At 38.1% G+C, this 10,694-nt stretch overlaps 1 protein-coding gene across 1 annotated transcript in view; it reads left to right on the top strand.

The window, feature by feature from the left end:
- The first annotated feature begins 3,594 nt into the window (after positions 1–3,594).
- LMCD1 (LIM and cysteine rich domains 1) overlaps positions 3,595–10,694 on the top strand; it is a 76,308-nt gene continuing 69,208 nt past the window's right edge. The window contains exon 1 of the mRNA XM_074284033.1: positions 3,595–3,891. Within this exon, the coding sequence (XP_074140134.1) occupies positions 3,865–3,891 (27 nt within the window). The 5' untranslated portion in view covers positions 3,595–3,864. The remainder of the gene's footprint in view (positions 3,892–10,694) is intronic.

Below are 10,694 nucleotides of genomic sequence, written 5' to 3'. Positions count from 1 at the left end.
CATTGGTTAAAATATAGGACCAAAGTAATGTGTCTTTACTTCTGCTTAAAGATTTATTAGCTCAACCATTGGAACAAAATAATCTACAATAATGCTGCTTGGCTTTAAAGTCAATTAGCTCAATTGCTTCTTTTTAAAAATGTATTTATTTACTTGATTTTTGAATCTAAGCAAAATAAGAAAAAAACAAAACAGGAAAGATAGAAAAAGAAAAACAAATCCCTGACAGAGCATGGGGAAGATTCAAAGTGTATAATAATAAATTTCCATTTCAAGAAAATGTATATAATAATAGAAGACATTGCATTCACAACTGCCCATCTTTTCTTTGTTTTCTTGTAGATTTTCTTTTGCTCTCTGCTCTGTACTTTTTACTTTATTCTTTTTTTTCCTCTCCTCACCTCAACCTCCTCCAAGCAGGCTGCAGTTAAGTATGGATATATAATGCATACACACATACATACATGCACACATATACATAAACAAATATATACATGCATATATTCCTATATATCTAATACCATATTACCATGACTTTTAAAAAATGAAATGACTTTTTCATTTAAAGAAGAAAATACTGAAAACTAAGTTTATATTAACAAGGTTAATAATAGGCGGAAATTATTTAGCACTTTACGATTTGAAAAGTCCTTTATATACATATTGATTCTCATGACAATATTGTGAGATAGTTGCCATTATATTTTCATTTTTACAATGAAATGAGATACAAGATGTTAAGTGACTTTCCTCGTATCAAACAGGAAATCTGATGTGAAATTTCAATCCTGGACTTCTTGACTACATGTTCAATGCTTTATCCACTATACCAATCAATTGCATCTAGGTTAAATGATTTGTACAAGGTCTCACAGATAATAAGGGGCAGAAATAGAATTCCAATGCAGATATTCTGATACAAACTCAGAACTTTTGTCACTTTGCCCTTCAGACTTAGAAATGGGTATCATTAACAACCCATTTTAAAAATGCTACCTGCCAAAAAACAATGACAAAGTAACAGAATCCTTAGGGATGACCTATGGAAAAAAGGAAAAGGTGGTCAAATGACTAACCCATTTATTATTAATTTTAAGAGAAATTAAAGCCCTTTTCAGGAATGTATCCGAGGAATAAAACTTTAAAAAAAACTATGGATGAAATGGCCAACCTTGACTATAAAGCACTGTTAAAACATATGGGCTGCTAGGAAGTATAGTAGATAGAGCATTGAACTTGGAGTCAGAAGACTCCTACCTCAGGCAAATCCCAGGTGTGTGATCCTGGCAAATTCAATTAACCTCCTTTGACCTCAGTTTTATCTCCTATAAAATCTGGATAAAAATAGCATCTACCTCCCAAGGTTATTTTGATAATCAAATGAGATACCATGTTTAAATACTACAGATTATTATAGTCTTCTCTCAGACAGGTAGAGAATTTAAGTATAGAAAAATATAATATCACATATGATAATGTATCATTACTTTAATATACTTTGTAACAAGGAAGGATTTTATTGGATGATGAATATTGAGAAGTGAAAACTATGTTGCTTTTTAAAAGCATCAATAAAACATTGGGGGAAGGACTGATAATATGCAAGGCATCTAGGATTCTAAAGAAAATGCATTTATCAAAACTAGTCCTCTCCATCCCCTACTCACCTCCCCCACTCCTGCCCATCTCCTCTTCTGCTAATGAGCAATACATCGTGGAAAGCTGTTAAATAGCAAATTTCATATTCTAGGTGTTCTAGATAATCATTAATATCTGGCAAGGGAGTGAGACAGACAGGTGGCAGTGCCAGGTTCCAATCAGGAGTGGGAAAGGAAGATAAAAAGAAATATGCTGTCTCTACAGGATTAAAGGGTTCTGGGTTTAATCCCTTGTCTGAGAAGGGAAAAAATACTTTCAGGGCCCAGATCTGTGATACTCATTAAAAACAAAATGATGGTCCATCACTGGACAAGGAGGTATAAAAAGAAAAGGTTTTGCTGGTTTCATTTTACAGGAGTCATTAAGTCACTAACCCAATACCATCAAGCAATTTTCAGCCCGAGTTGAAAAAACTCCCCTTTATATAAGGTACTTGCACTGCTGCCTATAGCAGACAGATTCAAAATAATAATGTTTTTCTTCTCTACTCCACCACACCCTTCTTCACTCTCCATGACTTTTCCTCTCTATGTACCCACCAGCACTTCCTAAAGTGAAAAACATTTCCTATGGCAAATAATAATGATTGTGTTGAATCAACTTGAACTACTCTCCCTTCTCTCATTTTCTTTGTAAGATCCCTCACTTCCTTCAAGAGAGAGCAGCTGCCACAGCCTCCTGGAGACCTCTCCTCAAACATCCTATTAGTTTTTTTATTAAAACTTTTTATTTTCAAAACATATGCAAGGATAATTTTTCACCATTGATCCTTGCAAAATCTTGTGTTCCAAATTTTCTCCTCCTTCCCTCCATCCTCTCTCCTGGATGGCAGGTAATCCAATAATGTTAAACATGTTAAAATATATGCTAAATCCAATATACATACATTCTATTATTACCATTCATTTCCTCTTGAAATTATTTTGTATAGAGTAGGCAGGTAAGGGAGGCAGAGAGTGATGAATACTGCGGTCAGAGATCCTTGCTTTAAATTCTGTTTCCTAGATGTGTGTCACCTGAGAAAGTTATTTTGCCTTCATGGACCACAGTTTCTTCATCTGTAAAACGCAGAAATTGGACTCAATGGCCTCTAAGATTCCAACTCTCCATCTGTGAACATTTTTGTATTATTCCAGGAGAACGTAAGCATGATGAGTGTCTCATTTTTGTCTTTACATCCCTACTACTAGTTTGGAGCCCTGCACATAGTAGGAGTTTAATGCCTGCTGATGGAATTGAATTATTGAACGAATGGAATTGCGCCCTGCCACCATTCTCATGAATGAGCTGCCTGCCAGTGGAATCTATGGACCAAGGAATTGGCTCACACAGTGACATTATCTGTAGGAGGTCTGTCATCCCTGCCAAGCTTTGTAATTACTTGCTCCTCATTCTGTTTCCAACAAATTGTAAATCACCTACAGGGCTGTATCTCCCAGATTACCCGAAAATGTTAAGAGGCCTTGGAAAAAATTAGTAGATTTTGAGTCAACACTAAGATTACAAACCTTGCCCCCTTTCTCTTAAGTCACAAATGGTGGGAAGGGGAGCATGGCTCAGAGTTTATTTTTGGATAGAGTTTAACTAAATAGACCCGTGTTTTCTTGGTCAAATCACACTCCCTTTTGGCCTGAATGAATGACTAAAGGCCCTGCTCCTCCCCTCTCTTTTCCTTTAAAGGCAATGGCAGAGGGTGGGGTGGGGCTGAGGGTGGAGGGGAAAGCTGGGTACAGCCTAGTCCAGATCCCGGGAGTGTGAATTCCCGTCTCCCTGCACACACAGCAGCTCCCAGTCCAGTGGGACAGATGTGAATCAAGCCTCAGGCAGCTGGCTCAGCTTCCTGAGCCTGACGTCACACTGGGTGACACCTCTCCCCTCTCCCCTCTGCCTCCCAGGCAAAGGGGACAGTAGGAGCAAAGCCTCAGCCTGGGATTGGTCAGAAAAGTTGGCAAGTCCTCAGCGATTGGCTGGCAAGGTTTTAGAGGGAGTCCTGTTCTCCAATTAAAGCCGCCTGAAACAGCCTGGCTGGGTACAGAGCTCACAACTGGAACTAGAGTATTATTATCCATCTCTCAACATCTCCCAGACATCAGTCATTCAAACAAGAGCTGTCAGAAGCGCTCCCCACAGCTCCCAGTGCAGTCAGTCCCTAGCACTGCAAAATCTGAACCTGCCTCTGTTCAAGAAGAAAAGGGAAAATTGGCCATGGATCTGAACCCTGCAGTCCAAAAGGTGAGTTGAGATTTTATTTAACCTGGTTAACATTCTTTTTCTACCTTTCTGCTTTCCTGAAATGTACTAGGAATTCTCAGGAGGATCAAGTATTTTTTTCGCCCTCTCTGATTCTCACTAAACCCAATGTCACCACAAAAAAGTTCCAGCTACCTCTAGGCACCAAGGTAATGGGCTCCCAAACCCATTAGTTCACAGTCACTGAAAACCAAACTAGATCCTTGGAGGTAATCTGATTCCCATCATTGCCTTCATGAAAGTTTAAACAGAAGCTTGAATTTGACAGATGAAACTTGTCTGTTCTCCTACTCTCCAGTATCAGGGAGGGAAGAACAGATTTTTCATTTTTCATACTGAAAATGTATTTTGCCAAAAGGGAAATTCTTCTTTTGCTTTCATCCTTGGGGTTTCTCCTCCACTCCAGTCATAGCCAAAACTGCTTCTTCAGTGGCTGACATTGGCAGCTGGAACAGCAATTCAAGCACAAGGGAACTGATTTCTGTCCCCCAGGGTCTGCACATTTCCCTCTTGAGAAGGGCTGGCCAGAAGCCCAGCAGGCAGCGTGTAAAGAATCACAGGTCACAGGAAATCAAGCTGAAGGAGAGGGTTTCAGTTGTTCCTGCAGCTCAAAAACATGCTATTTACCTGGCCCATGGTCAAAGGGAAAGGAAAAGTTTGAGAATCACAGAATGCTAGGGAAACCAGGAAGGGAACATAGAAAGTGTCTAGTTGTACCCTCCTATTTCATAGTTGGGGATTTTGTGAGTCAAAGATGAGATATTACTCACATAGCTAGATGACTAGAACTAGTTAGGGACTAGAACTCGGAACTCCTGTTACCTAAAGCACTTTCCATGTCCTATGAGACATCATGTACGGTTAAGCACTGGGAGGGATCTTAATAGTTCACCTGCTCTAACCCTTCATTTTAGAGAAGACGACACTGGGAACCAGATAGAGAAGTGACGACTTATCCAAGATCATTCAAATAGCAAGTGGTGCAACTGGTTTTTGAACTCTGACCTTCTTACTCTAAGACCAGCGTTCTTTCCAATACACCTCACTAAAACTGGAAAGTGGAGAATTCACTAGGGAACTAAGGCAATGAGAGAAGGTGAAATGCCAATCAGTCGATGTATTTCCTTGCTATTAATTCTGCGACAAGAGCTATTCATATACAGTTTTCCAGAGGTGGATCATTGAAGAATCCCTTTTATGGGTTGATCCCCACTGCAGTCTCTCTGTTTGATCACATCTACTTAAAGGCTTCTCTAGAACCTGTAGAACAGAATCTAATAAATTACACCGAGAACAGACATGATCTGGAATACCAGCAATAATCATTATTCCCTTCTATGACAATACCTAAATTCAGTTATAAGATAGCAGGGATTTTATTCACCTGCTTAAAAATCCACAGAACAATAAATAGAACAGAAGGATATCTGTCTGAAGACCAAGTCTGTCTGAAGTCTATCAAAAGAATTACACAAATAACAATAGATGTTGATAAATCGTAATAAGGCAGTGGCATAGAGCACTTTGAAATCTGTAATTTACTTGGGTTATCTCATTTGAGCCTTCAAATAATTCTGTGAAATAGGAGTCATAATTCTTAACCCCATTTTAAAGATGAGGAAATTGAGACTTAGAGAGGTAAAGTTACTTTGCCATGGTCACAGGGTGTCAGTGTGGTGATGCAGCTTGTCAGATTACTTCAGTAAATGACCAGAGTCCCCAAATAAGAGCATGTATACCCAAAATATGGGGGGGAAATAGATGATCTAAATAGTGATAAGTGCTCATCTTTTCATTTTTCTTTCATAGAGTAGGGACTTGCAAAAGATTGTTCTACCAGCAGATAATTTTTGTCCAAACCTCTCCTCCCTAGACTTAGTGAAGATAGCAATTTTAGAGGAAGGGCTCCTCTCAAAATTTTGTAATTTTTTCTTTTGGCCCAAGCCGATTAATTGCTAAGAAGGATAGCAGGTCCAAGCCTGCTCCAGCAGCATGCAGACAGCCCTTTTGCAGTCCTATTTTGTTTTTTTTTGTTTTTTTGTATGGCAATTTTGTTTTCTTTTGCATGGGAAAACAGGATTATCTGGTTTAGAGGAAGAACATTTTCTCCTCCTTGCCACTCTCAAATGCCAACTTCCCTGGCCTACACAGAGTGGATTTTCCATTAGGATCCAATTACAGGCTTAGAAAAGGTATGTGACGGTGCAGACATGAAAGGAAAGATACTTAATGCCTCTTGGGATTATGACAATCAAAAAGATGAGTATAGCTTTAGAGGTTACCGAATGTCTTATGTACCAAAAAAAAAAAAAAAAAAAAAAAAAAAAGGAAAAAATAATAGGGGGGGGAGGTGGCCAGGGTTGGAGGAAGAGCGTGGTTGGCTATCCCGAAAAGAATAGCAGTCATAAAGTTTCATGTCTCTCCAAATGCATGTTGGAATGCTTTATTACCTTTTTACTTATTAAATTCACAACCAGGCTGCCTTATACCGTTTGCCTAGTGGATATACAATCACAGACATTTTGAAATACTTTCATAAGTATTTAGATTTGAAAAGGATATGCTTACAGATGGAGCCATTTCAATGAACTTACAAAAGATAACAAAATAATTCCTCTCCCCCCCCAAAAAAAATCTAATGATACTAAAGTGCCTCAAGATTTGCCTTGGTGATTTGATTTTTACTTAATATAATAAACTTAACAGCTGCACTTGGAAATGCATTTGCTACTCAGAGAGAGGGGTGTCTGAATGGAAAGAGCTTCCTACAAAATGGGAAGATTCTGGATTCATAGATTTAGAGTTGAATGGGACTATAGAGCCACCATATTCAACCCTCTGCTTTTGCAGATATATGACAAACATCTGACCTTTCTACAGTCATGCAAGTGGAAAATTGCAGAACTGAAATTTGAACCCTAATCCTTTGGCCCCAAACCCATTGTTCTCACTACCAAACAACATTGTCTATTGCTATTAGATATGCTGGTGCTGGGTCATTCTGTTAGGCACAGAAGCCATCTCATGAAAACCATACCTGAACAAGAATTTCTTTGACAATAAACATTATATTCTTCAACAAGAAGGAATGCATCACCTCCAGATATGGCTCCTTCCACTTACACATAGCTGGACTCATTAGTCATGTTTCTTTAAGTCAAGCTTACATTTGCCTTTTTCAACTTTCTCTCGTTGTTCTTAACTGCCCTCTAGACCAAAGAACAAAAGCAATCTTTATACTCCATGGCTTCTGTTTTGATACTAAAGTTCCTATTGACCCATTAATTCATTGATTTTCATGCATCATAAAGTTGAGGCAATTCACTAGACCAATTGCCTTCCTCAGCCCTCCAAGTTTATTGATGTAGCCCCTAAAATGGACCACTAAGGACTGAACATATACTCCATATGAGGTCTGAACAGGGCTTTGTTATGTGCACAATTCCAAAAGAATTGACACAGAATTTACTAATGCCCTCGGAAAATGGAAAAAAAAATAACAAGAGCAGATGTTTATATTGCTCATGAAGGGTTTTTTAAAGTAATTTTGTAGTGATTTCTTCTGATTCCTTTAGGGTTTGCAAAGCACTAGGATCACATTTGAGGCTCACCACACTCAATCTTTTGAGGATTACTGGTGTTATTATTCCAATTTTGCAATTGAGGAAATTGTGACAAAATGACTTTTCTATGATTACAGCTAACAAATGTTAGTATCAGGAGCTGGATCCTGGTGTCTCCTAACAGCAGTGTAAGGTTCTTTCTACTCTACTGCCCTCCTAACCACTTTGACATTTTATTAAATAGTCCTTGCAAGAACAGCACTGATCCCAGGCATTTGCTAAGGAATTTTGCAGATCTGAAACAAAGCACCAGCAAGCATCTTATCACTTTTGTGATTGTTGTGCTGTCTTTTAGGAAATGAAGGCTAAGAAGCTGTACTATTGATAGATTTATAAAGTATATATAATTAATATAACCAAAAGAACTCTTAGAAATCATATTTCATTTTTCAGTCATTTGGTCATGTTTGATTCTATGTGGCCTCATTAGGATTCTCTTGGCAAAGATACTGGAGTAGTTTGCCATTCACATTTCTGGCTTATTTTACAGATGAGGGAACTGAGGTAAACAGGGTTAAGTAACTTGCCCAGGGTCACACAACTAAAAACTGTCTAAAGTGGTATTTGAACTCTCGTTTTCTAACTCTGGCTCTAGTGGATCTATCCACCTACTCTCCCTGATCACTATCAACTCTATGCAATCACAGTAGATTTAGATATGGAAGGAACCTCAGAGTTCACAGGGTCTAATTATCTCAGTTTGCAGATGAGGAAACTGAGGTTCAGAGAAAGGCTTTGAGTAAAGTATAAAGAGCAGCAAAAGAATTCCTTCAATATCTATCCAGCCTGAGTCTCTGTCCAGAGCCACAATAATGCATGAGCAACTGTCTTTTGTACCGGTGTCCCCATAGGCATCTCCTGGGCAAATCATTTAATTTCTTAGGGTCTCTATTTCTTCACCAAGCAAAATGCAGGCATTTAACAAATGACCTCTATGTTCCCTTTGGGCTTGAAATCTGTGATACTATGTGGCTTCTCAGATCATGTTGGGTGTCTCTTTTCCCATTATCTTACTCCAGGCTAAGTCTCCCCCTGGTACTCAGTGGACCTTCCCTGATTTCACCTCTCATTCCTACACTGTGCTTCTTGGCAAGGTCTCCAGGCAAGCCATCCAACATAAACATGGCTCCTGGGGAATTGACATTGGCTCCTTCTGTCTTCAAAACATACTAAGCCATCCCTTAAAGACTTTAATTACTATGACATTGGAAGGATGCCCATAGATACAGCTTCTTAGGCCCAAAATGAGCTAGAGGAGAATATTCCCTGTGCCAGTGCCTCTGAAAATCAACACTGAAGATGTGACTTTTAAAATTGTGGATTTTTATGGTATTATGAGAATATGCTTCAGTTCCCAGATTGGTTGAAGATTTGCAACTGACATGTGCAAAAACAGCCAATTTTAGATTACCTGTGGATATGGGGATCATTAAAAGTTAGAGAATAGCCAACAACCAAAGCTTTTAAGCCTTCAGTTTCAGAATCAGCACAGAGCTTACCAATCTAGCAAACATCTTTTAGGGGAATATTGAATTCAGGGAACTCTGTGGTAGGTGCTGGATTCATTAAAAAAAAAAAAAAAACAGTTTGGTTCCTGCCCTCTAAGAGCTTACATACTTGGGGGGTAGGATTCAACATATACTAAGATAAGTAAATTTATATTTAATTTGTAAAAGGAAAAAGAGAAAGAGCTTATCTGATTCTATTAGTATGTAAATATATTCATTTATTGGAGTTTAGTCTTCCTTTCACTTACTGCTCATCAAATGATGAAAAAAAAAATGCAAGCTCCTCACCACTGTTAAAAAGAATAAAAAGAAATGGCTCACGATAGCTGTAATAACTTTTTAATTAATTTCTTTTAACTATTTGCCTCAATTCTCTATCCAACTCCAGTCCATCCAAAGCAATCCAAAATACAAGTCTCACCACATCTCATACTACTTAATATATTCCCATGACTCCCTATTCCTTTCAGAATTAAAGATAAAGTGGTTTATTTGGTTTAAAACCCTTCACAACTTGTTCCCCTTCTATGTTCACTGGATAGAGAAAGAAAGTGTTTTGCCCAATCTACACAACTAGTGATAGGTAGAACTTGAACTCAGGTCTTACTAGACTATTCCAAAATCATATTTCTGCAGGAGGCAAAAGAATGATGCTTTGAAGGCTCTTAGTTCAAGAGCTAGAGAGGATTTCAGAAGCCACATCCTCCAATTCTTTCATATCACATTGAAGAATGCTGAGATCCAAGGACTTTAAAGAATCTGCCCAATGTCAAATAATATTATGTCAGAAGCAAAATTTTAATCCAAGGTCCTGATTTCAAAAGACCCAAAAGCCAATGTGAGAAAACTGCTGTTTTCAAAATGTCTTCATTAAAAAAAACCTTTATTTTCTATACCTGACAAGGACTTTCTTTCTATTCCATTCAAAGGCTTCATTAAGATGATTAAATGGGTTTGACTTTGTAAGGATAAATCTTCAACTAGTCTCTGAGGGGATAATATATACACATCCTTTAGCTCTGGAATTTTCTAGTGCATCTGTTGGCAATTTACAAAATTAAAAAAAAATATGCACTATCAAGGGCACTTAAAGTACTTCATAGGGAAGAGAATATGGGCCTGGAGTCAAGAAAACCTGAGTCCAAATGCAATCTCAGCTATACTTCCGAGCTGTGTGACTCTGATCAAGTCACTTAACTATATTTGTCTCAGTTTCCTCATCTGTCAAATGAGCTAGAGAAAGAAATGGCAAACCACCTTGGTACATTTGTGAAGAAAACCTTAAATGGTGTCACAAAGAGTTTGACAACACTGAAAAAAACAGCTAACCAATAACAATGAGCTATCAATCTCATCTCATGTATACTTGATGACATTTCTAATAGTTTGTGTCAGCACTCCATCTCATTCAAGCCCATGATGGAAAAGTATAATTTACTCAAAATTCTCATTTTCTAAATTATTATTGGACAACAAAAGAAGATAGCTTTAAAAGAAACATGTCCCATGTGTTCAGCACACACACATGCATACAAAATATCTGCTTTTCTTCAAGCAGCCTAGTTTCTCTGGACTGCTAATTGAATTTCTGACCAACTAGCCCTTTAGGGCTAAAAATGGGAACAGGTAGAGGTCCAGGAGTATATATTCTAAT

Source organism: Sminthopsis crassicaudata, chromosome 1 (genome assembly GCF_048593235.1).
Source record: "Sminthopsis crassicaudata isolate SCR6 chromosome 1, ASM4859323v1, whole genome shotgun sequence".
Lineage (NCBI taxonomy): Eukaryota > Metazoa > Chordata > Mammalia > Dasyuromorphia > Dasyuridae > Sminthopsis > Sminthopsis crassicaudata.
Note: the sequence above shows the minus strand (reverse complement) of the source record. Positions and strands in the feature narration are given on the sequence as shown.